Genomic DNA, 26493 nt, shown 5'->3' with positions numbered 1-26493 from the left:
CATTTCTTACTCTGTTTGGTGGCTTGTCTGGGTTGGATTTTTTGTTTGGTCGTTGCTACTGATTTTTTATTATTATGAAATTTTTTAACCAAAATAGAAAAAATAAAATAATGAATCACTATATTCCCATCATGCATATTGAACAAGTATCAACATTTTGCCACACTTGGTTTACCAGTCCTTTTTCCTCCTATATTTTAAGTCACATCCCAGATATCAAACATTCATTCCCAGATTCTTTGGTATATATCTCTAAAAAGTAAGGAGATTTTCCATGATACTATTTCACATCTTAAAAATTTAACAACACCTTTAGTTTTTAATTGCTGCAAAGTTTCTGTTTCATTGGCCCCAGCCAAGTTGTGCAGCCACATCAACGGAATTGGAGGAGAGGAAACCCATCTTAGCTTCCTTGTCGCCTCCAAAAATTAAAGAAGAAAATCTGCTGCCTATATGCTAGTAGAGAGATGGAGTACCCTTGAGTCCCCTCTGCCCACAGGCCCATTTAGAAACACACTGAATCTGCAATGCCAGCCTCGCTTTTTAGATAAATGCCCCAGCTGAAGCTTGCCAATGTATAGGAATAATCCAAGTTTTATTCACAACAGCCCCTCTTTCTTTGAAAATCTGTGAGCCCAACATGATCAATGACCGAGTTTTCAGGCCTAACCCACTGGGGTCACAGGAGGTCCCTGTTTTGTCCCTTGTATGGTCAAATACAGAATTTTCTCTTTCAGATGGTCAGGGTTGTCTTCAGGGCAGAGACTCACAGTCATTTTTAATCTTGGGCACTCTTGTCCATGCCCACATTCTCTAACCTGCCATCCAAGGTCCTTTTTGTTACAATAAATAAAATCCTTTAGGAACAGGGGTCCTCATTTCTGTGGTATTGAAAAGGGAAGAGCAATGTTCATGCATACCATTAAAACTGTTTTCTTTCATTATAGATTACCTTTTCAATTGACTGCAAGAATGTTAGTAAGACAACTGGCCCTGACTGTTATATGTAACATGTTAATATCTGGGCACATTTCAGAAGCAACAGCTCTACAACTGCTCATTCAAAATGAAAATGAGGAAGTTAGGAAGACCACACATGGTCCTAGGCCACATAGAGTGATTGCTACCACAGAACAAAAGCACTGTGTCAGGGATTTCTTCTGTATTTCACATGATACTGAGGCAACTGTATAGAGTGTTTGCATTTTATTTTTTAAAGTGTTTGAAATTTTTTTACAAAAATACGTAGAACTAAGCACTTAATATATTTCAAATACAATTACTTATAAATATGTTACACAACATGTACATATATAAATATATAAAAAGAAATATTAAGCATCAATTAAGTTATTAGCAAATAAATTAATAAAAGGAAGTAATATTTGAGAAAAACAAAATCACTAAAAGTGAAGAAAACGGCATTAATCATGAAAATTAAGTTGAAAATGAAATATTGTTATTTGATCTTTTCAAAAAGTGAAATATGTAAAAATAAAGTGTTTTTGTTTTTGAGTTGTGACCTTATTTTCATGTAAGCTATTCCAGCTTCTCAAAGAATGTCTTCTCACCTTAGAGTACTTGAGGAGATGTTGAGGAGATAGTTATAACTAATACAAAGATTTCCTTTATTCCTTATCTTTGAATAAACCCACCTTTCTTATTTGATATGTTTAAGAAGCATTTAAAAAAAAAAAAAAAACACCTTTTTTGTCCTTTGGCAAGGCCTGTAATCTGTTATTATTAGCAAGCTCTAGTTTTTGTTCAAAGAAAACATTTCCGGTTTGTTCTCATTTCCTTTAGTTTCATTATATGAAACATAGCCATGGAGATCCCATATGCAAGTTACCTGTATCCATTTTAATTCTGTAACATGCATATTCCACATATTCAAAAGATTCTTGAACTAAAGTCAGATTAATTATTGAGATAACTTTGATCTGTTGCCTGCCTCTTCTTGTGGCTTTTGGAAACATGGAAAACTATTTTCTCAACTACTGCTTCCTGTACACTTCAAAATGTTAATGCCGTGTGTAACTCCTGGAGGGTTTCTCAAGGTCTAAGTGATTCAAAGGTCAGAGTTTTTAAAATACTGGCTCAGTGATTTTGGACAAATCTATGGCATTTCAGTTCTTAAAAAATAACATGATGTATCAACATGGAAAACCAGTATTGCTGTGGCTTAACAACTGGGTCTGAGTGGAGAGGAGGAAGACAGTTACCAGGAGGGCTAGAAAACCACCTGGTGAGGGGCCCAGGGGCTGAGGTCTGCTGGGGAGCAGGTAGCGGTTAGAGAGAGAACACGTTGGCTCCCACAGAACTGTTCTACCCCACGCTGGGACTTCCAGCTCTCTTTTTGCAATATATAGTTTATCAGACATATATCTAAGTCAAATAGCTTGTTTTTTAAATTTCCTTAAAGTAACACAAAAGAAAATTTAAAATTACCCCAGATTCTTTCAGACATGTTTTACCCAGCTCTCGAAAGAAATCTGTAAACCCTGTTAGGTCACATAATATATGGCTGAATATATGATAATTGAGTACTTTTACTTGATTAATTCACTGAAGAATTTTTTTTTTAAAGATTCACTATTTTAAAAAAATTTGCTAAGGTAATTTGTCTCTGTGCAGATGGAAGTCAGAATCACTTTAGGATGGTTTGGTAGAAACTCTTACATTTAATAGAATTTCATGCCACCCTGATCTATCTAGTCCCTTCTGAGTTCCAAGTAAAAACTCATTACAGTGCAGTCTTTCTTTCTTTGTTTAATCTTTTTCTTTTCTATTTGTCATTCCCAAGTTTAGTCCTGAAAGTTACTGTCTCTTAGAAAAAAAATCTGTTTCTTCTCTATTGCTCCTTTAAAACTGTTGTGTCTTTACCAAAGAAGGTCTTTTCTGAACTTTCTCTCACAGTCTATACTCACCTTCTTTTCTGTTTTCTTTTGGTTTTGTTATTGCTGTCAAAATGAGAATCCCTGTAACGTTTGGTTTCAGTGGTGGCACTTGGGGAGGGTTGGTTTTAAGTAAGATGGGCTTTCTATTCTGCAGGAGGCAAAATTCCCTGTTGGCCCTCAGGTGTTAAAGGTGGAAATACTGGTGTCACAATAGGCACTTAGCAAAATGTATCACTATTTAGAGCCATAATCCTTTATGGACTGTTTTATTATTTATTGTAAATCTTTTCCTTTCTCAGCCTTGTGCTGCTGACCCCACATCCCATGCCTGGCCTGGAATTGTCCACTCACTATGACACCCCTGCCCTTTCATATCTTAGCCCTTAGATTTTCTACAGGAGAAAAATCAAAATATACTTTCCACAGCCATTTCACTGTGTCCAGAAAAGAAACTCAAGTAGATATAAGTTTTATAAGATTATATTTTCAAAACCCAGGGAAATTAACAGGGGGCTTGGGCTCTTTGATGTCCATACCATCAACTTCCAGATGCTGCTACTGAAAAGTTACTGAATATTTATATGAATTATGTAAGTCTTCCAGCTAGCCTGTCTTTGACCCGGGCCAAAGGGGATATGTTGTGATAGATGATTTTGTTGAGTGAAAATAAGTGATGATTCCCTCCCCATTAGCTGTTAATTTCCGCCTCCTCCTCTATCAACTTTTTACCAAAAATATTAACCAGAAATAAATCTCTTTTTTTGCCTTTTTCCACTTCCTTGGCTTACTTTCTGGATGGATGGGCTTTCATAATAAAATGACTAAAGTCTAGGCAGCTGAAGATTCAGAAGCAAGGGCTATATGGTGTTCCCAAACTGGCCCCTTTACTGGAATAGTTGGTAACTGGCTGAAGTTACCAGTTGGAGGACAGTACAAACATGCTTCAAGGCACGTCGTAAAGTCCGATGTATTTCATGGATTGTTTTACTCCCTGGGAAGATGCAGCCCGCTTCATCCTGTGTCCGGTACCTCCTCTAAATTGCCTCTCCACTGCCCACTGCCAACAGTGACAGTCACTGAACAGCATGAACGAGGTGTCAGCCTCACCACCCCTTACTGAAGTGCTTTGTCCACCGCAAAGCTGGGCGTCACCTGAGAACGGATGTGCTTCTGTACTTCACGGTCACTGTGAGGCACAGGAGAAGAAAAAGAACTTACGGAATATGATCTCAGCATTCTAAAAATGAACTTTCATGGGACAAAGTTACACATGGAGTGTCTTCTGTTTTCTTAGTACCTTGTGCAGAGAGTTAAGGATAACCAGTGTTATTGGAGATCTAATCCCATGAAGCAAGCTCTGCTCTATAGGGCATGCTCCAAGTTTAGTTTTTTCTCCTTCCTGAAGCATGAAGCTAATCTGGGCACCAGAAGGATTAATACACAGATGTGTATGTAGCCATAGTGCCACCATGTGCTTTATAGTTTTGGCGAAATAGAAGCTTACAAACAGCTAACGACCTCTTTACCCTTCCTTCTTCATTTAGAGTTAATAGCAGAGACAGGCTTGCTCTGGGAAGCTGTAGGTGCAGCAGTGGTGAATGTTTAGAGTTGCAAATTGACCAGGCCCATGAGTGGTAAAAGTTTTAGGAAATTGGGGGCATATCTTAACTTCTATAGGGAAATAAAGACAAAAATTATTTTTACTTGCTCTATTTCTCAATAGAAAAATTTTTCAGCTTCCTTCAGTACCTTTGTACTGAAACGACTGGTCCCTACTCCCCTCCATCACCCCCTTCTCTGTCTCTTCCTTTTCTCCATCTGTTGCAAGGATTCATGGGTCTCTATTGTCCATAAATTCCTTAGGTGTTAACGGACCAACGAAAGGCAGTGTAGCTGAGCAGGAAAGAGTGCAGATGGGGAAGCCAGCATGCTCAACTCATGGGCATGGGCAACTACCTAACTTCTTTGTGCCTAAGTCTCCACATCTGTAAAATAGGGATAATGCAGTAGTCCCTCCTTATCCACAGGGAATATGTTTCAAGACCCATAGTGGTTGGCAGGGTGCGGTGGCTCATGCCTGTAATCTCAGCACTTTGGGAGGCCGAGGCAGGCGGGTCACATGAGGTCAGGAGTTCGAGACCAGCCTGGCCAACAAGGCAAAATCCTATCTTTACTAAGAATACAAAAATTAGTCGGGCGTGGTGGCACATGCCTGTAATCCCAGCTACTCAGGAGGCTGAGGTACGAGAATCACTTGAACCCAGGAGGCGGAGGTTGCGGTGAGCCAAGATTGCGCCATTGCACTCCAGCCTGGGCGACAAGAGCAAAACTCTGTCTCAAAAAAGAAAAAAAGACCCACAGTGGTTGCCGGAAACCTCAGATAGTACTGAACCCTATATACACAATGCTTTTTCCTATGCATACATATGGTAAAGTTTAATTTATAAATTAGGCATAGTAAGAGATTAACAACAATAACTAATAATAAAATAGGACAATTATAACAATATTCTGTATAACAGTATTCTTATTCTGGATTAAGAGTTATGTGAATGCGGTCTCGCTCTCAAAATATCTTATTGTACTCTACTGTGGATAACTGAAGTCACAGAAAGCCAAACCATGGGTAAGGGGGGACTACTATAATAACGGTAGCTACTCTCATAGGGTTCTTATGAGGACCAAGTGAAGTTAATACACACAAAGCACCTTAAATCAGTGCCAGATACTTAGCATTTGTTGCTGTTTTTTGTTGAGCATGTACTATGTACTGAGAACTTTAACATGAAACATCTAATTTGAACCCTTACAGCACCCTCTAAAAGATGGCATTGTTAAACCTCTTTTTCAGTGATGAAACTGAGGCTAGAGGGGTTATTGATTGGACAAAGGTCCCTTAACTATGAAGTAACCAATATGAAATTCAGACTCCAATTTTTCTGATTCCAAACTTTCTGCAAAACTACCACACTCGCTACCTCCTGGCATGAACGGATCCAAATGCAGAGCATGGCAGCTGTGTGTTTGGTCTGAGACCAATTCCCTGTTAACCTAATAATATCTTCTCTCTGTAGCTAGGACTTACACCAGCCTTAAGCAGCCTTGCCTTCTAAAAGTTTCTCCATTGATTCTTTGCCCCATAGAAACATTGGCAGCCCTTTTGTGCATTTTTAGTATCCAGCAGGACTCCTTTCTAATTCTCTGCTCCCTCAAAAGAAATCTTTTCTTTTCTATGCAGGATAAAGTTGGCATCCAGGGTAGAAAATTATTTTGAATGTTGTTTCCCTCGGTGATTGTCTCCCTTTCAATTCAATTTCTTCTGAGCAGCTCAGTGATAATAGGGCTCCACTCCTCACATCAGCAGGAATCCGCACTTTTGAAGAGAGCATGTGAAGACACAGTGCTAGCCCATTGCCACTACTTAGCAAGACCCAGGAGACTACTCCCAGGACATAGCACAGCAGCCTCTGCTCACTTCACCTAGAAAGCTAGGTGAAGGTTATTCCCAAATGTACCTGTGGTGTTGACCAGCCCCCCCCTTTTACTTCTTCGACCTGCAAGTGTCGCTGCTGGCTGGCGACATTAGCCGCTAGCATCACCACGTCCCATCTGGACTGCTGCACTGGCCACACGCCTTGTCTTCTGCAAGTCCCCCAGGCCACACTGCCTGCTGCAGCCACATGGAGCTTTCTGAAACTGAAGTCCAGTTCCCTGACCCCCTTACTTAAGACACTGCAGTGCCCTCACTACTGTTGGGACAAAGCCATGATCACTGCACACAGGGTCCAGACTCATTTCCCTCCACCATGGGCCTTCCTCCAGCTCTGCAGCCTGGCTGTGCTTTCTCACAGTGCTGGAGCCCCCTTCCCCAACTCCTTGAAACCCTAATGACCCTACTGTCCATTCCGCCCATGGTGGCTTTTGCAGGAAGGCCCTTCCTGGGCTCCCGGGCCAGGCCAGGCCCGGCCCCGTGGTCACACTGTGTCCCCTCCTCCACGGCCTTAGCCACCCTTGCAGGTTATGAGATGTTTGGTAGAAAGCAACATATCTGCCCCTTTGCTTCTCCCCACTTCCTGCCTCCTACTAGCCTATAGCCAGTGTTCACTTTTTAAGCCTATTTAAATCGTTCTGTGTTTAAGATACAAAGAAAAACCATGGCATACAAAGTTGTGTTAAATCTAGCCTAACACAGTCATGTAAAACTATATTATCTATCCATGTATGTTTTACTTTAAAGAAAGTGTCTTCCATTTTCATCTTAACATTCCCTTTTTAAAATTGAATAATAGCAACCATAGCCTTGTGGCATGTTTAGCAAAGCAGCACTAGTCCTAGTCCTGGGAGTCCTAGGCTTGGTCTGTTGTTCTGCTCCAGATCTGCTGTTTTGCCCAGGGGAGTGGTGGGGGGTTTTGATCCCTCCTGGCTGCATTTCCCTGCCTTCCGGGAAGGTTCAGCCAATCAGAGGCACTGGTGAGAGGTAGGGGTGGGGCTTAAGGTAGAGCCTGGGTATTCTCCCACTCCCTCTCTGTTTCCCACGGCAGCTGCATCTCCTCTAGTGCTCTGGCTCCCATGACCTGGGCTCCATTTATCTCCGCCTTTAGTCCCTCCAGCCTCAGGGTGGCAATGGCTTCCTGCCCTTCCTATCTCTGGGCTGTGTTACTACCCTCTGGAACTTCCACTATCTGGGTACCCAGTTCCTATGGTTGAATTTCCTCTGTTGTAAATAAATAGGGCTTTCCATTTTCTAGGTTGGACACTGATGGATACTCCAGTATTCTCGAATGTGATCGCAGTACTTATTCACATTTTATTTTAGAGGCCTGGAAGATGGACCCTGTGACCGAGTTAGAATTCTCTAATTAAAAACATTCAATCCTTTGTGTTCACTGTGGTCATGGTTTTAGGGGGAACCCTGGCAGGATGTCTGGTGACCCTAGTTCTAGTTCTTGCTGAGTCACTAGGGGAGCTTAGGATCATTCAGGTCAGGGCCTTTCTTTCATGTTAAATGAGGGAGCTCCCTGGGGTCCCTTCTGGCAGCCCCTTTTTCTGGTTTTCTGACTTTAACTCCTTCAGAACCAACACAATTTCAAGTTGCAGTTTTCGTTTCTGTGGGGACCAGTGACATGTTTCCTTCAGTGTATTGGTCCCTGGCCCCAGCCATCTGTCTTGATGTGTGCAGTGGGTCCCTGAGGGATCAGGTGACAGAATATGGGTGAGCCAGGGCAATTCCATCTCTACCTGGAAAACCACAGACAGGCCCTTTCTCATTCTGACCCAGGCAGGGCACAACACACACACAGAAAGAATAGAGCAAGAGGAAAATGTACTGCTCAGCTGTCCTCCTCTATGGGTTTAACAGTGTTTCAAAGATGATGTTTCATATATTCCCCCCAAATATAAAACCCATCGGCAGAAGGTACAGCTGGCACTTGTCTGATGTAATGACTTTTCTTTTTCTCCATTTGAAGCACAATCTTCTTATATTCACTAAACACCATTGCAAACAACAACACCTTTTCCAATATTGCATATGTTTGTATTTGGGGCCAGGTACTCTGGGTGTCTTAAATAACTTTAATTTACTAAACCTCACTCCCCCTCCCCCACCCCAGCCCTTTCTTTTCAGAAGACACATTTAGACAATCACCATTCACCTCCAATTCAAAAGAACTGCTGCCCAGTGACTCTGTGCTGCACGGAAGAATATCAGCTCCAGGTATGGAAACATTGCTGGCTTTGCTTCTACTGTTGATTGCTTAAGAATTACTTTTCTGAAATGTGTGAGTTTTCAGATGCTTTCAGCTTACAGATGTAGTTATTCATATAAGGTTGGGTTTTAGAAAAGAAGGAGAAACTCAATTTAAGCTACAAAAGTTTATTAAAATAAAATGTTTACAGTAATAAGCCTCTTCTTCTTTGCTTTAAGAGCTTATTGTTCTTTACCTGCTGATATTTCACCCACATAATGAATTTCTTTTTCTTTAAAATAATGAAGTATAACCTGAAAATAATTTGCTTTACACATTGTATTTCAGGCTGGCAGCCAGGAATATAGGGGAGGGCAGTGGCGAGAGCACTAGTCCCCAGTAGGCCAGGTCATGACCCCAGGCGGTGTGGGCCACCACAAAGACCACCTCAGTTTGCATGGAAACAAGACAGCTCATTGGGGAAAACTTGCCACCCAGATTTTGTCTCTCTTCTTGGCCATAGTATCTACATATATCCATCCAGTGCTCCGTTTTGCCGTCTCAGCCATCAGTACATCATTTTATATCCGTTCTTCCTTTCTTCATTTCTCCTTTCCCGGGTAGAAGGAAGGATGTGCTTGCTGTTCCTTATGCGCAGCATGGCCATCCTGGAAGGCTTATGTGTGTGTTCTCGGAGTTATTGGGAAATGAGAACATCTGAGAATCGCTGCACTCTAGTTCATACTCCCAACCCATACCCACCCCGCCCACCACCAATCTAGCAGCCAGGAAACTTCCGCCAGTTGCTACCTTCCCTCCCAGCTGTGGAGAGGATCTCAGCAGCACTAGGTAGCCTCCATCCACATTCATTTGTCCAGGAGACCGTGGCCACCTGTGTGCAGGGCAGGACTCACAGCAGGGTTGTTGGCCCCGCAGCCTCTTCAAGAGTAAAATCCAAGTCTCCTTCACATATTCAAGGAGCCCTATTTCACAGGGCACTGGAGAACTGATTAATTTGCAATGCAGAAAGAATTCAGTAACATCTGAAATATTGGCCTCGGGTATCACAGGTCATTGGAAATGGTTTGTGACAAACTGGGGTGGAGGGTGGGGGTGGGGAAGGCAACTCTTTGTCATCCTTGAGTCTCATAAGGGTAGTTCCATTTCTTCTCATCTCCCCATATTCAGCCAAAGAATCCAGATACCTGCATGCTTTTTAGCTTTGCAGGCGGGGCTTTTCTATTCAAACACCAGAAATAACGTGCTTACACAAAAACACGTTACATAATGGCTGGTTCTAGAGGTGGAAAGAAATTTTGCCTAGTTTATGTCTTCATACTCAAACAGGAGTTCTTGGAACTACCGTTTACTTCCCACAGTGTCATTTTGAATAGCCATCTCCCTGGTCCCAAAATTATTGCCCTGCTGTTAAGTTGATGGATTGTGACTTTCTAATGTCAAAATAACTGCCTAGGAATTGCCTGTCAGAATGCTGTGACCCATATGGCCAGCATCCCATGATATATATACAAACCTTGCACTGCTGGCTTTATGTTTGGCTTGGCAGTATTTAAAGCAGGGTTTATTGGTCAAGTTAAAACTTGACCTAAAGAGTGATTGCAGTATATGCTTAACTGTGCATAGGGAGGTTTTCTGTGATTTGCTTGATAAACTTATGTTAAATATTAGATGAACTCACACTTTAAAAGCTTAACTCTTATTTGGGGGAGAAGGTCAGCATAACTCAGATTTTTAAAATGTAAACCCGCCCTGCTGAAAGATAATCAATCTACCCTACTTCGCCAAAGCCTTTCTTTAGGTAGAGAAAAGCAAAATGACTACATTTACATTTTGTTAAAATAAGCAGCTTAAAAAAAAAAGACTTTTTTTGTTTTAATAAGCAAGGTGAAAATGCTTTGGGAATGGAGTTAAAATTAGAAAAAAATTTAAAATGATAGGGACAACCTTGTGGTCATGAAGTTCTCATAATTGGAAGACACTTTTGTAAGGAAGGCCTCAATAATTTGGACTAATTGTGGAGAAGAACAGTCTGAATTAATCAAAGTTAGCAGTGTGGAGACCTTTAAAGAAAACTTAACTTCTTTCAAGTCTGGACAGTGATGAATGGCCATGGATAAATATACCTACTATACATTCTCAGTCTCTTAATCACAATTCTGAAATCCAAAAAACCCCACCAACCAAAATTTTTTTGTATAAATATTTTGTGGCAAAACCTAATGGGAGGCTATTTCTTTATTGTCTTTATTTATTACAACAAGAGGTGAAATTTATACATTTTGTTGCAGAACTATCAATGTACTTGACTATGAAGTGTTGCTTCAGGCCCACTGGGATGTTACATAAAATATGTTTTATGCACCATATTGTGGTCCTAAAATGAGAAAGAAGTATGAATCCCAAATTACATCTGGCCCCATGGGGTTCAGATAAATATTGTGAATCTACATTTATTTTAGTAATCTGCTAAATGCAGTGCTGGGAGCAAGGACACTGAAGCTACAGTTGAGGATATTAAAGTTCTAGAGTGTAAGAGTCATGGGTTCTTATAGAACATTTCATCTGGGATAATAAGATTGGAGTGTGAAAGGAAAAAATGAAATTTTTGAAAGACCAATCTGGCAGCAGATTACCGAATCATTGGAGAGGATTGGGGGCAAATGACAGGAGCCTAGCCGGGATCCTCTAGTTCCAGGGCAGCTTTATTAATGAGGGCCTGAGTTAGAGAGAAAAAGAGGAGTGGGGTAGGAAAAGCAGACAGAGGATGAGTTGGCTGGTTGGAGACTGGTTAGCTTTGCTAATAAGCACGTTGAATTAGGAAATGATAGTGGCTGTGCAGAAATGGGGAAGCCAGAAAGGAGACAGCTGGCTTTAGTGACTAGGTAGAAAATAATTTGTTGTTAGTGTACAAATGAAAGCCTCAGAATCTTTAGAAATCTTCTCTCCGGTAGTTTAAACACTACTATTAAAAAACTTTCTACCCTTTATTTACTTAGCAAACCTCTTCTTTCAGCAGATAATGCAAAAATAAATGTCAGCCCAGAGAATTCTCTCAGATTCCCAATTAGTAGAGACCATAATTAATGAGATATAATGTGCCTAGTTCCATTTCCCTTGCAAATGCTGAAAATACATAGCATTATTTCAACAATATATACAACATTGGTATATAGTTATGTACCTTCTACCAGTAGGAAGAAGAGTCCAGAAGCCTTCAGATTAAGACCACAGGGTAAGGAGGTGCCAGAAGAGAATATCATTTAGGGTGTAACAGCTGCTGGGCCAAGGGGATCCATGGTAGCTTCAGTGTGTTGTGCTTGTGTTTCAGGCCTGTTGGAGAAGGAAGCCAGCAGTGAGGGGGATTGCAAAGTAGGGAGAGGTTGGTAGAACTGTGGACTGTGAAGAGATCGAGAATAGCACAGTTAACTAGGCATTTGCCTTCGGCAGATGGCATCTGAAACTCACAGCTGCCACCGTCCCAGAGAAACAGAATAAACACAGAGCTTCACGGTGTCCTGGCTGCGGTTGTTGCCAGTATTTCTAGACTGACTTTCCTGAGAACTAAAGAATGCTCGTGTTAGCCAAGACCTAACATTTTCACTTGCTGCGAATGTCTTAGGCAGAGGTAGCATCAGGAATCTTTAATAAAATGATGAGTTAAAAACTGCTGTCACCTTCTGCGGGAGGGATGTGGGGACAAAATATCCTTAGAGCCATAAATAGATTACTGAATGTACCCTGGGTGGTGATGTTGCTGCTGGTGACTTTACAAAAGAAATAAAAGAGCTTTCCTATCATGGGGGAGATAGAAATTACAGACTACGTGTAATTTAATGTACTTTATTTAATTTATAGTTGTCTCACTTTGTGCAAGATTTACATCAATAGAAGAAAGATTCCGAGGTCAGGTGATTTTCAGGGCACGTGGGTGATTCTGTATTAAAAGCAGACCCATTGCCATTGTACCTGCAGCTGTCCCTGTTTCCCATCATCTTGCTGTAAGCAAAGGCTGTTAAGAATTTATATCCTAGTACTGCTTTTAAACAATGTGGAGCTTCCATTCTGTGTTATTATGATTTTGAAGTCACAGTATGTTTGCTCTGTATTAAGCCAAAAAACAAAAACACAACCAGGGCGGGTGTGAAGGAAAATGTGGGTCTCCATGGAATTCTCTCCGAGTGTTTGGAGTCCCCGATGCTTGCGTGTGTTATTTCAGATGCAGCCTGGAGTGAGATGATGTAAAGCACATCTGCAATTATATTCTTAAATCCCTTCCCTCATTATTTCCTAACTTGCATTTAAAAAAAAAAAACTCATTTTGTTGGTTTTATTTATAATGTACAAACAAGAAAAGATGAACATCAGCACCCCTCACAAAAACAAGCATTTTTTGGTAGGCAGGGGGAAGTTTTAGTTTCTTTCAGGACCTGCTATGCCAGTCAGAATTTGATGTTCAATCAAAAGCCTGGTTTGGAATTATCTGCCTTGTCCCCAGTCTTGTTCTTGATCCATTTTCCCCTCTCTGGTCTGCCTATCAATCTAATATACTGTGTCATATACTTTCCTGAAATCTGAATAAATGATGCCTTGCATTAGAGTGCCACCTGCAACTAGCTCTCAGCCTGACACACTCCTGGTCAGATGTGAATGACCTCTTTAAGACAGTTGGCTTAAAAAGATATGTCTCAATGTATGCATGTCACCTTCCTTTGTGTTAAGACTTCTCAACTCATGCCTCGAGAGAGAGACACACGTATAAAGCTATCTTGGATTATATTATAGCAAACTATTTTCTTCAATCCATTCTCAAACACAGCAGATTCTTTTTCAATTTAGACAAAGTCATAGATAAACAATAGAACATTGGATGTTGGTGTGTATCGTTTTGTAACTTGAGCTCCTTTGTGATGAGACAGATTCATTTTGTACAGAGAAAGAAGCTAGCAGTTTTCAAGGATCTATTAAATTGTCAGGCACAGGACATATGTCATCTCATTTTTAATTCTGGAAACAACTCATTGAGACATAAGAATTATCCACAATTTACAAATTACTACCTGGAGGTGTAGAGAGATTTAATAACTTGTTCGAAGTCATACAGTTGAGGGGCAGCACAGGAATTCAGACCCAGAACTGCACAGCACATTTTCTCTCTTTCTGCCCTATCTTGCTGCCTGCTAAGTCAGATAATGTGTCACCAGACACTGATCAAAAGGAGTGCACCTCCCAGTATTGCCCACATTTACCGTAGCTGTTGGCATTTTAAGTATTACTGATGCACCGTCTTCTTTTAGCTAGAAATAAAAATTAGTCCTTTAAGTAAGATACTTGAAATAATTTATGAGAAGTACTTACTGTTGATTAACAGAATTCTAATTGTATTCTCTTCTGTTTCTATCTTTCCTCTCTTCCTTTAATGCTTTGATATCTAGTAATATCATAGTCACTTGGAACATTTCTTTCAGTTAGGATGTCAGTAGTTTTTAATGGATCATCTGGTTCATAGAAATGGTTTTATGAAGCTGTGTTAAAACTCCCAGTTAGATAAAATATGTAATGCTGAGTTTAGTGATGATCTGGTCAGCAGCGTAAAAGAAACATTTCTAGACTGGGGATCAGGAGAACTTGGGTTTGGTCCTAGCCCAGTTTCCTATAGAAAGAGATGAGAAGGTCTACAAGCTCCTTGCACATCCCCTGTATTAAAAGTTCTGTCATCTTGATATGGTTTAGCTCTGTGTGCCCATCCAAATCTCATCTTGAATTGTAATCCCCATGTGTTTGGATCATGGTGATGGTTTCTCCCATGCCGTTCTCGTGATAGTGAGTTCTCACGAGAGCTAATGGTTTTAAGTGTTCGGCAGTTCCTCCTTCATTCACTCACTCGTCTGCCTCCATATAAGATGTGCCTGCTTCCCTTTCTGCCATGATTCTGCTTCTTGAGGCCTCCCCAGCCATGCAGAGATGTGAGTCACTTAAACCTCTTTTCTTTGTAAATTACCCAGTCTCTGGTAGTATTTTTATAGCAGTGTGAAAATAAACTAATACACATCTGTTATGGCACTGTAACTTTAGCCCAGACTCCTTCATTTTCTTTCTAGGGCCAAAACTATATGCTAGCACGGGAGAAAATCAGTCTAGTCTAGGGGCTTTACTACTAAAATTCTCCCACCTACAGTGAAAGTTGGGAAAGGGAAAAGTCACCATAAGTAGTTCTTGAAAGACACAGTACTGGGGAGAGGTAGTGACTGGGATGGGGATGAGAAGGGCTTTTAGGAAGCTGGGGCGTTCTATTTCTTTATCTGATTACTCATCATGTACATAGGTAATTTTGTGAAAATTCATCAAGCTGCATACTTATGATAGTATTTCTGCATTTGTCAAGACTAATTGGCTTATTTACAAATAGGTAGGTCTAGATGCCAAGTGGATACCTTCAGGCTGTTAATAGGAGGGCACATTTGCTTCAGACTATGACAGTGATAATGATAACAACAGTTTTTCGATTATGCCACTTCTAGTTTGCAGGCACATTTCTATTTGTAACACAAACTAGTTGCCCCAAACTAATGACATGTAGGTTGATATATCTTCTTCCTGTTGCATTTCAAATGCAAAAACTATTCCACACTGCTGATGGCACTTCTTTGATGTACTTGCAGGAAATAAGCTATAGTCTGTGCAGCTGTTTACTAGAGGGAGAAAGTTTCATAGTTGTGGATTTTCTTGATCCAGACAATGTTATTTGAGGCTGAGGATTGTGTGCTCCTTGTTAGCCCCATCTGTCCCCCACCAGCCTAGTCTGGTCTTAGAGTATAGGTGGATTTCAAAGGGGAGCTGTTGACTCTATTAGAAACTAGTTGTAGAGAAAGATCTTTCATTAGGCACTGTCAGCTATGTGTCTGAGTTAACTCTTCTCAGTAATTAACTAATTAAATTAAGTTGTCAGCCCCTATAGACCAGCATTTATAGGTTCACACACTAAAGTACAGGCATACTTTTTTAAAGGGTGGTAACCTTTCTAAAGGAGAAATGTGTGTCCTGTTTAGATGCCTTACCTGAAGAATCTGTAGAAAGCCACAAAGGTAAAGAAAAAAACTGTGATTGTGTGGCCACGCCCCTTTATCTCTGCCCATATGGTTTGAGTCTGCCCAGATGGGTTGAGTCACTTGTTATTAAAAATAATTATCAACACTTTTCATGTTTGTGCTTTGTGGGAAATGGTAACATCCGAAAGCCCTTATAAAACCCAGATCCAAGTCAAGTGTGGTGGCACACACCTATAATCTCAGCTATTCAGGAGGCTGGGGTGGGAGGATCACTTGAGCCCAGGAGTTTGAGATCAGCCTGGACAGCATAGCAAGACCCCATCTCAACAAAATCCAAATTCCATTTGAGGACTTTGTTTCTCAAGCATAGGTTATCCCCAGGGCTGTGGCCACTTTGGCCTTGGCCTAGTTTCTTCCTCTGAACAGAGCAAATTTATCAAATTTATATGTGCTCACATAATATTCCAAACACCCTTTATAAGGCCTCAGCAGTGCCTGTGGTTGCTTTTTTACTTTTGCAAAGACTATTTAGATGCCTCGAGAATGAATAGTGCCATAAAAGGCCAAATTCTTGAGTATGTGTAATGGATGATGGAGAGTATTTGTTTGAAAATTGCAATGCAGTGACCCTGGCTTCAGTTTGGGACTGGCTAATTCAATCTACAAGGCCTTTTCTGTATATACAATATGTTCTTCCATTCCTTTGCTATCAAAAATACATATTCTCATTTCATGCAATTTCTTCTTTGTGTTTATTTCTTTTCAGGGCAGCAACTGCCCTCTGGTAACCAGGATAGAAAAAAAGAAAAGTAATTCCACTCATAAACTAGACCATCTATTTTCATTCAAACAAATCTATTCTGTATTATCTTACCTAGGCCAAATGAGTGCCTCTCTGTGGTAAGGAAGACACTCCCACATCACACCATGGCTGTCTCCTGATGTAGTGATAGGAATGATGGTCCAGGACTTCATTTTTCATTTTCTGCTATTCTCCCTCATTCATTGTGTCTCTTAGCAAGATACTTAGCTTTTCTGTTCTCACTTTATCATTCAGAAGCAAAAGATGTTCACTAGAAATGCAAAAGTGTGGCCAGTCTTTGCATTCACATGATATAAGGTTTACCACGCCATCCCCAGAAGTTCCATTCAGACATCCCACATCAAGGTCCCTGGAGCTCTTTCAGTCCAAAGGGCTTCAAACTGAAGATGTCATTTCTCCTGCCTCCCACTTTCTTCATACCACTCCTCCAAAAACATCAATCAATGAATTAAAACCCTCCTCTACTATTTTTCTGTCTTAATAGATAGCATCATAATCATCACCCACCATGGCACACACCATAAGTTTGGACACCATTTGTTTGGATTCCCCCAGAAGCAGATTGTGAGGCAAATTTGGGTGCAATTTTAGGGTTTTGTTTTGTTTTGTTTTGTTTCCAAGGCAGAGTCTTGCTCTGTCACCCAGGCTGGAGTGCAGTGGCACGATCTCAGCTGACTGCATCCTCCACCTCCCGGGTTCAAGGAATTCTCCTGCCTCAGCCTCCTGAGTAGCTGGGATTACAGGCACATGCCACAACACCCAGCAAATTTTTTTTTTTTTTTTTTTTTTTGTATTTTTAGTAGAGACAGGGTTTCACCACGTTGGCCAGGCTGGTCTTGAACTCCTGTCTTCAGGTGATTGCCCACTTCGGCTTCCCAAAGTGCTGGGATTACAGGCGCGAGCCACTGCACCCGGCCTGGTTTTTGTTTGTTTGTTTGTTTGTTTGTTTTTTAGGAGGTGAGACCAGGAAACACTGGTAGCAAGATGGAAAAATGAGCCAAGCAAAAGAAACCAGCCAAACAGGTTACCAATGTGGCCAAATGGAGATTAATTTCCCTGGGGACCTCTGGGACACAATGTAGGATACACACTTAAGAGCTTCCTACCTCAAGAGTGAGACAGCTGGGATATGTATGCAGCCAGTCATCAGTTAAAGCTGCTCCCAGGAGAATTAGTTCCCCAATCTCTGGTCTACCATACAAGTGGGCCAACCAGGTTTCAGGGGCCAGAGAAAGCCCATAGGAAATACATGCAGGCACTGGTGGTGGGAAGTAAGGCATTGAAGCCGTGAAGGAAAAGTGATACAGGTTGAGTATCCCTTATCCAAAGTGTTTGGGATCAGAAAAATATTTCGGATTTTAGATTTTTTATATCTAGACAGATAGTTTTCATGATACTTACTGGATGAGCATCCCAAATTCAAAAATCTGAGAGCATTTCCTTTGAGCGTGATGCTGGTGCTCAAAAAGCTTCAAATTCTGAGCATTTCAGATTTGGGGTTTCCGGATTTGGGAGGCTCAACCTGTAACTGGGGAGGGACATGAGGAACAACACTATCTGCTGCACCATCTTTCATTATTACCTCTTCTTCACCCTCCACTTCCATTCAGTTACCATGTCCTTCTACATCGATCCCTCCTCCTAGATCTCTCCTAACCCTAACTGCAGTAACTTTTATTCTAGTCTTCATCACTAGTTCTCTGGATTACAGTGGCCTCTGGCTGGTCTTCCTGTCTCCAGTGTCACCCCCTCAAATCCCTGCTTTCCATCCTGCAGTCCGACTGTCTTTCTAGACTGCAGATCTCATCAGGCCGCTGCCGACCAGGGGGGCTTCCCGTTGTCATCAGGATAAAATCTAAACTTTGACTGATGCACATGCACTCATAAGACTGATTATAATACGGGTCTGTTTTTGCTACAGGTTAAAATGAATCCATTTGCAAAAATAAAATGTACAATAAAGCCTTTTATAAATAGAATTGGTCTCTACCTAATGCGGTGCTCACACTGCATTAGTCCCCACTCATCCTCAGGGGATACATTCCCAGACCCCTAGTGGAGGCCTGAAAACACAGATGGTACCAAACCCTAGAAATACTATGTTTTTTCTTATACACACATACCTATGATAAAGTTTAATTTATAAATTAGGTACAGCAAGAGATTAACAATAATAATGAAATAGAACAATTTAATAACAACATACTATAATAAAAGTTATGCGAATGTGGTCCTTCTCTCAAAAGATCTTCTTGCACTATACTCACTCTTCCTGTGCTGATGTGAGATGATGAAATGTCTACATGATGAGATGAAGTGAGGTGAATGACAACTGCTGTGACGTAGTGTGAGGCTGCTACTGACCTGACACTGTGTCAGAAGGAGGATCATCTGCTTTTGGTGATCCTGGATCATGGAGCCATGATAATGTTGATAGATGTCAGGAGCAGAGGATGTCAGTGACTAATGGGCATTTAATGGAATGCCGGACAAAGGGGTGACTCACGTCCCAGGTAGGACAGAGTGGGATGGCAAGAGATTTCATCAACTTAGAACAACACACAATTTTTTTTAACTTATGAAATGTTTATTTGTGGAATTTTCCATTTAATATTTTCACACCACAGTTGACCATGGGTAATGGAAATCTTAGAAAGCCAAACCACAGAGGAGGGGACGACTGTCCCATGAAGTAACTCTCCTTTTAGAATAAAATGGTTTAGGTCAGGTGTGGTGGCTCACGCCTGTAATCTCAGCACTTTGGGAGGCCGAGGAGGATGGATCACCTGAGGTCAGGAGTTTGAGACCAGCCTGACCGATACAGTGAAACCCCGTCTCTACTAAAAATACAAAAGTTAGCTGGGCGTGTTGGCGTGCGCCTGTAGTCCCAACTACCCAGGAGGCTGAGACAGGAAAATCTCTTGAACTCAGGTGGCAGAGGTTGCAGTGAGCCTAGATCATGCCACTGCACTCCAGCCTGGGTGACAGAGCGAGACACCATCTCAAAAAATAAATAAATAAAAATAAAATGGTTTACCTTGACAGTAGAAAGATTGCAGGGCTATATTTGTTTTTTTCACCTTAGATGCAGAGCTGATTGCCAACCACTAAAGAAACTTTAAGGCATTTCTGGAAGCAGATAGTGGGAGATGGAGGCACAAGAAGACTTTAGATGGTTTGATGTGAAAGTCCAATACTTAATATGAAAACTGAAGACTGATTTTCTCATGTGATAATAAATCTCCCAGTCATAAAAATTCCCTCTGTCATTAGTCTCATATTAAAAAGCTTGGAGTTGGCCGGGTGCAGTGGCTCACACCTGTAATCCCAGCACTTTGGGAGGCCAAGGCAGGCAGACCACCTGAGGTTGGGGTTTCAAGACCAGCCTGACCAACATGGTGGGATCCTGTCTTTACTAAAAAAATAAAAATAAAAAATAAAAAATGCAAAAAGCCAAGTGCAGTGGCGCATACCTGTAGTCCCAGCCACCCGGGAGGCTGAGGCAGGAGAATCGCTTGAACCCAGGAGGTGGAGGTTACAGTGAGCTCAGACTGTGCCACTGCACTCCAGCCTGGTTGACAGAGTGAGAGTCCATCTCAAAAAAAAAAAAAAAAAGCTTGGAGTTACTTCAAGTAGAATTTTTTTCTCATCTCTGAGCTAACAGATGTTTTAAAGAATCTTTTTTATCAAATGAGCTTCTTTTCAAATATAAATTATTTTAGTGATGGCCAGTTTTATATTTTGATCCCAATAAGGCAAAAGTTCACATTGGAGTCTCTCATCAATACTTACTGTAAACTGTGTATGAGACAGATTTAAATTCAGGCTTAAATCACTAAGGAATTTGGGCAGCCCATGAAAAGGATATATCTGTATTTCTTTTAAATGATTAAAAGATTGTGCGTGGTTTTTCCCTCTTGCTTGGGAAACATGTCCCACAAATCTCCTGGCACTTCCAAGGTCTTGCACATGAAGAGAGAAACAACGTTCTACAGCTGTCAAGCTGCACACCTCCCTAGTCGTAGACCTCCTCACCCCTACAAGAAACAACAGAGACGGACCTTACTTTTGGAAATCACCACATGTACACAGCCATTTCTGTCCTTAGGTTCCTACACTCTCAAGTGCTTTTGCATTCCATCTCCTCCCAGTCTCCTTCTCTGTGTCTACTGTGAGCCATGGTTAGGCTTACATAATGTAATACTTACATGAAATACTCTATTAAAAATATAAACCAGAAATGAGGGGCCAGGTGCAGTGGCTCGTCTATAATCCTAGCACTTTGGGAGGCGAGGCAGGCCAAACATTTGAGGCCAGGAGTTTGAGACTAGCCTGACCAACATGGTGAAACCCCATCTCTACAAAACAAACAAACAAACAAAAATTAGCCAGGCATGGTGGTGCATGCCTGTAATCCCAGCTACTCAGGAGGCTGAGGTACGAGAATCACTTGAACCCAGGAGGCGGAGGTTGCAGCGAGCCAGGATTGCGCCACTGCACTCCAGCCTGGGCAACAGAGTGAAACCCTAATTCAAAAAAAAAAAAAAAGGAAATGAGTTCTCTTGGTTGCAGAGAAGTGTAACACTCCATGTTAGTTTGTGAGCTGGACGTCAATGTCTCATTCTAGGAATTTAATCTACAAATAGACTTGAGCAAGTAAATTTAAGGGATATGGACAAAAATACACTTTGCAGCATAAAGACCTGAAAACAAACTAAATGCACATAGGTAGGAAACCATTTTCAATAAGCCATGAATATTCAGTGGGAAACTCCACAGCCATTAAAAAAGAATGAAAGAGATCTGTAGGAATCTCTTTGAAAAAATGCCTAAGACATATTGTTAGATAAAAAAAGGAAACACTGGCTGCTGACAACATGCGTGACATGATCCCATTTATGTTTTAAAAAAGAGGCAGTACATTTATGTGTACATAATAGCTTGTATATGCATGGATAATTTCTTAAACTGTGACTGGTGATTACCACTGACAAGTGGAAAGGACAGGGATTGGGAGAAGGGGACAGTAGTGAGAGGTATTCTTTTATTTTTGAGTTTATATCCTTTGTTCTTTTTTTTCATCAATTTACATTACATTTATAATTTCTAAAAGTTAAAAAAGTAAAGTGGGAAACCATTGTGTTCAAGTCACTTTTTTTTTTTCTTTTAGAATTGGCCTTTACTCATATAATAATTTGGAGCCATAATGAATAATCTCCAGATCAAGTAAACTGCTAAAAATATAAAGCAATAATTCCCAGCCGTCTTCCTTCAGTAAGCTCCCCTAACCAGAAGCCAGAGTTAAATGAGTTTTTCATACAGTTTGTGAAACTATAAAGTAGGTTACAAATCCACATGAATGGTATGATACCACGATTTGTAAAATGGTGGGCATACGGGAAAAAAAGAGCAGAAAGAATAAATCTAGAAATGTTAGCTTTTCCTCAGTTTAGTTGGCATGTCAAGTAATTTATACTTATATTTTATGAATTTCCATTTTTATAAGAAGTATATGTTATTTTCATAATCATGTAATTGCCTGATGGGTCCTTCCTGCCTGCTGCACAGACAAAACCAATTCACTGAGACCTTGTTATTGCAGTAAAGAGTTTAATTAATGCAGGGCAGCCTAGCAGGAGGACTGGAGTTATCACTCAGGTCAGTCTCCCCAGGAACTCAGAGCCCAGGGTTTTTATGGATAATTTGATGGGCAGGGGGTTAGGGAATGGGTGCTGCTGATTGGTTGGAGATGAAATCATAGGGGTATAGAAAATGGTCCTCTTGTGCTGAGTCCACCTCTGGATGGGGGCCACAGGACTGGTTGAGTTGAGTCATGGGTCTGGGTGGGGTCAGTCAGTTGCCAGAATGCTGTCTGAAAAACATCTCAAAAGACCAATCTTAGGTGTACAATAGTGATGTTGTCTATAGAAGCAACTGGGGAAGACACAAATCTTGTGACCTCTGGCCACATGACTCCTGAGCAGTAAGGGATTATAGAAACTACACCTACATTTTAGATTTCAGACCCTTCTCATAATCCTAGTCTTGTGGACTTTTATTAGTTTTCAGTCCCTGAGCCAGGAGGGCATTAGTTTTAGGAAGGGGCTATTGTCATCATTGTTTCAAAGTTAAATTGTAAACTAAATTCTCCCCATGGTTAGCCTGCCCTAGGCCCAGGAAAAAGCAAAGGCAGCCAGTCTGTGAGGCCAGAAGCAAGAATGGAGTCAGCCGTGCTAGACTTCTCTCACTGTCATCATCTTTGCAAAGGTGGTTTCAATCAGAAAACACCAATAAGTTAGTTTCATTTTGAACAAAGGAGAAAATATCTTGTATATTCTCATACTGAATGCTCGACACCAACTCTCTCTGGAAGCTTATCATAAGGATATTCCTGGAGCTTTGGACAAAATTCACTTTGGCAGAACCACGTTTAAATATGACGCTAAGCTGCGCACAGTGGCTCACACTTGTAATCCCAATGCTTTGGGAAGCCAAGGCAGGAGGATTGTTTGAGGCCAGGAGTTCAAGACCAGCCTGAGCAATGTAGCAAGACCCCGTCTCTGCAAAAAATTTAAAAATTAGCCATGTATGGTCATGTATACCTGTAGTCCCAGCTACTTGGGAAGCTGAAGCAGGAGGATTGCTTGAGGCCAGGAGTTCAAGGCTGCAGTGAGCTATTAATAAGATCAAGCCACTGCACTCCAGCCTTGGTGTCAGAGAGACACTGCCTCTAAAAACTAAAATTAAAAAACAAACAAATACATAACTGTGACTCCAGAAAAATGGTAGACCTAAAAGCAACTAAAGTAAATGGTGATATTTTCAGATGAAAATGTTGGGAAAAAATCTTGTAAAGGGGTATTTGCAAAGTAGAACTCCTCTTTGAGGTATCAAAGTGCTTCAGACTAAGGAACACTATTTGAATGTTCTGCGTTTATTGGTACCTACTACCTTCATAATTTCCCCATCCTCTGTTGTATGCACTCTACAGAACCTCTTTCCTATCGGGGCTTTCCAGTCAAAATGACTCATCCAGCTGCAGAATCTAGTTTCTCCGCCCTAAGTATCTAGGAATGAGTCATTCAAATGAGTTGCTTCTTTTTTAACTTCAATGGAATTAGGCTTGAAAGATTCATGATGGGGGAGGGTCCTGGGAAAGGGGCCTGTGCTGAGGTTATCAGGGAAATCAGCTGTATTATAGGAATGGGAAAGAGGCCAGGAAACAGGATAATGAGGGAGTGGGATAGCCTGGAGGTAGAATGATTTATAAAAAAAGATTAGATCCAAATTCTGGCTGTCTTTGTTAGAGTATGGAGGCAGGAATTAATTGGTTATGTGGATTGTAGGTAACCATTTTGTGGCAAGATGACTTAAAAGGTAAGATGACTCATCCTAATTATTTTTTTTTGCTCACTAATTTTCTATGTACTGTATAGACACTTGCACCCACAGAAAAACAAGGGGAAAGTTTACTCAGGGAAAAAAAAAAATGTGTACTCTTGCAAATGCTTTTAACATGTAGGCATGCTTTCGGTATGTGAAAGTTATTTCTGACACTATTTTTGGTCAAATTGTTTTTCATTTTTATGAAAATGTTAATTTTTAAAGCACTCTGGTCTATCTCCCAACTGTTACTTTTATCACTCGAAAATGTGGTATTTTAAAAATATCATCACTGGTGTCATACTAAGACTTGCCATGCCTTTCATAGTAATTAATGTTTTTTGTTTTTTGGTTTTTTTTTTTTTAAAGCAGCCTGGCACAGTGGCTCACGCCTGTAATCCCAGCACTTTGGGAGGCCGAGGCGGGTGGATCACGAGGCCAGGAGTTCAAGACCAGCCTGGCCAAGATGGTGAAACCCCGTCTCTACTAAAAATACAAAAATTAGCCGGGCGTGGTGGTGGGTGCCTGTAATCCCAGCTATTTGGGAGGCTGAGGCAGAGAATTGCTTAAACCCGGGAGGCGGAGGTTGCAGTGAGCTGAGATGGCACCACTGCACTCCAGCCTGGGCGACAGAGCGAGACTCCGTCTCAAAAAAAAAAAGCACTGGGACATGAAAAAGAAAAATGAAAGTTATCTTTGGGTGATGATGGGAACTCTGACTGAGGGTTTTAGTTTTGTTTCCCCCTGCCACCACCTTGTCTCTCTTCTTCTAGTTTTCTATAATGAGCATGAAACAGTTCTATAAAGAAAAATTAAATGATTAGAGGGAGTAAGATGTTAAGGAACAAAGGTAAGATTCATGGTGCTCTGAGTTAATAGGCCGTAAGCTTAATAATTATGGTTATACACAGGATAGGTCTTTGTCAGAGACCGCTAAACATCTTGTACAACAATCTTGTGTAAACAACAATGGTCAGGAAAAGACTCCCCAGAAGATGAAATTCCAACAAATTTTGGCAGAGTCATTTCAGAAACGTTAAAGTTACACATCCTGTAAGTTATTAATAAAGAGCTGTGAAATCCTTGTATGAAATACGACTATGATCACAGTCATTTCCATTTGGAGGTTCACGAAGCTTACTCAAGGAATGATTGAAGTTTGAGGGTGGTTACTTATTTTTAACCTTGCAAGGGAGATTCATGAATTAAATTAATCTTAGGGCACCAGGTGTGATAGAAGAACTGCACGCCATTTTCTCTGTCTTGGTTGTTGAAAATAGAGTGTTCAATGGGACAGTCTATTGTTCTGTCTCATTGCATCATTGGTCTCATAAGTATCAGTGACTTAGATATAATTAATAAAATAATAGCTGCCATGGGAGGGTATTTTCAGTCATTATATCAAAATGTATAATAAGCATTCTAATTTCTGTTATATCTGTTTAATTTCCTAACAAAGGAGTTCAGTTAGAAAAAGGATATCAGTGGCTCCTGACAAACCTGTCCTTAACTTTCTCCTTAAGTTATTTTCATTCTTCTCTGCCAGTGTCAAAGAATACGGAGATGTTGCAGAATGAGGATTAAATTAAAAAAAGGATCTGAGTATCATTAAACATTTGATGAGCAGTGTGAGAAGATTGTGAGGTGTGCATATCACTGGGGTGAAAAGAAAGTTCATTCATTTGTGGCCCAGCACAATGGCTCACGCCTGTAATCCCAGCACTTTGGGAGGTCAAGGCAGGAGTATTGCTTGAGCTCAGGAGTTCGAGACCAGCCTGGGCAACATGGTGAAACCCCATCTTTACCAAAAATACAAAAAAAGTAGCTGGGCATGGTGGTGTGTGCCTGTGGTCCCAGTTATTTGGGAGGCTGAGATGGGAGGATGGTTTGAGCCCAGGAGGCAGAGGTTGCAGTGAGCCCAGATAGCACCATTGCACTCCAGCCTGGGCAACAGACCCAGACCCTATCTCAAAAAAAAAAAAAAAAAAAAAAAAAAGTTCATTTATTCAACATACTTATTGAAGCTTTTGTATGCCAAGTACTTCTTAGGTCCTGGGGAACAGCAGTGAATAAAACAAAGCCCCTGTCCTCATGAAGTGTACACCCTAGAGGGGGAGGCAGACAATAAACTAGTATTATTATATGTAACATCATGAAAAAAATAAGCAAGGGAAAGAGGGGGTTTGGGAAGGGGTCACATAAGGTAGAATGGTCAGGAAAAGACTCCCCAGAAGGTGAAATTCAAGCAGCTACGTGAAGCAAGGGTGGGAGAGAGTCCTGTATTGACTCGTGGGGAAGAGAGTTCATATAAAGGGAGCAACAAGGCCCTGACGTGAGGGTGAGCTTGGCCGGGGAAGTGACAGCAGGAAGGGAGGTGAGGCTGGAGAGGAGGGAGGGAGCTGGCTTCCAGGTCATCTGAAATAGCATGGACTTGGGCTTTTATTGCAAGTATGCCAGGAACCATTGGAATGCTTTGAGCAGAAAAGTGACGTGATCTTACTTCCATTTAACTCTTTCCTGTTTAATCTTTAAAGCCCAAATAATGTCCTCTGAAAGGCTTAATGGGAACAGAGAGGACTTGCATAGAGATAAAAGAGGCAGAGAAAGGTAATTTGCTGAGCAGAATTTTTATAGTG

At 41.0% G+C, this 26493-nt stretch overlaps 1 protein-coding gene across 7 annotated transcripts in view; it reads left to right on the top strand.

Annotated features, from left to right (window-relative positions):
* The window catches only part of ZNF827 (zinc finger protein 827), a 175630-nt gene that overhangs the window by 101681 nt on the left and 47456 nt on the right, over positions 1-26493 (top strand). For all 7 annotated transcript variants that reach the window (XM_030816201.1, XM_003257774.4, XM_030816202.1 and 4 more), the window contains one exon: positions 8510-8613. In XM_030816201.1, the coding sequence (XP_030672061.1) occupies positions 8510-8613 (104 nt within the window). The remainder of the gene's footprint in view (positions 1-8509; positions 8614-26493) is intronic.

The sequence above is a fragment of the Nomascus leucogenys genome, chromosome 7b (assembly GCF_006542625.1).
Source record: "Nomascus leucogenys isolate Asia chromosome 7b, Asia_NLE_v1, whole genome shotgun sequence".
Lineage (NCBI taxonomy): Eukaryota > Metazoa > Chordata > Mammalia > Primates > Hylobatidae > Nomascus > Nomascus leucogenys.
This window is presented reverse-complemented; position numbering and strand designations above follow the sequence as displayed.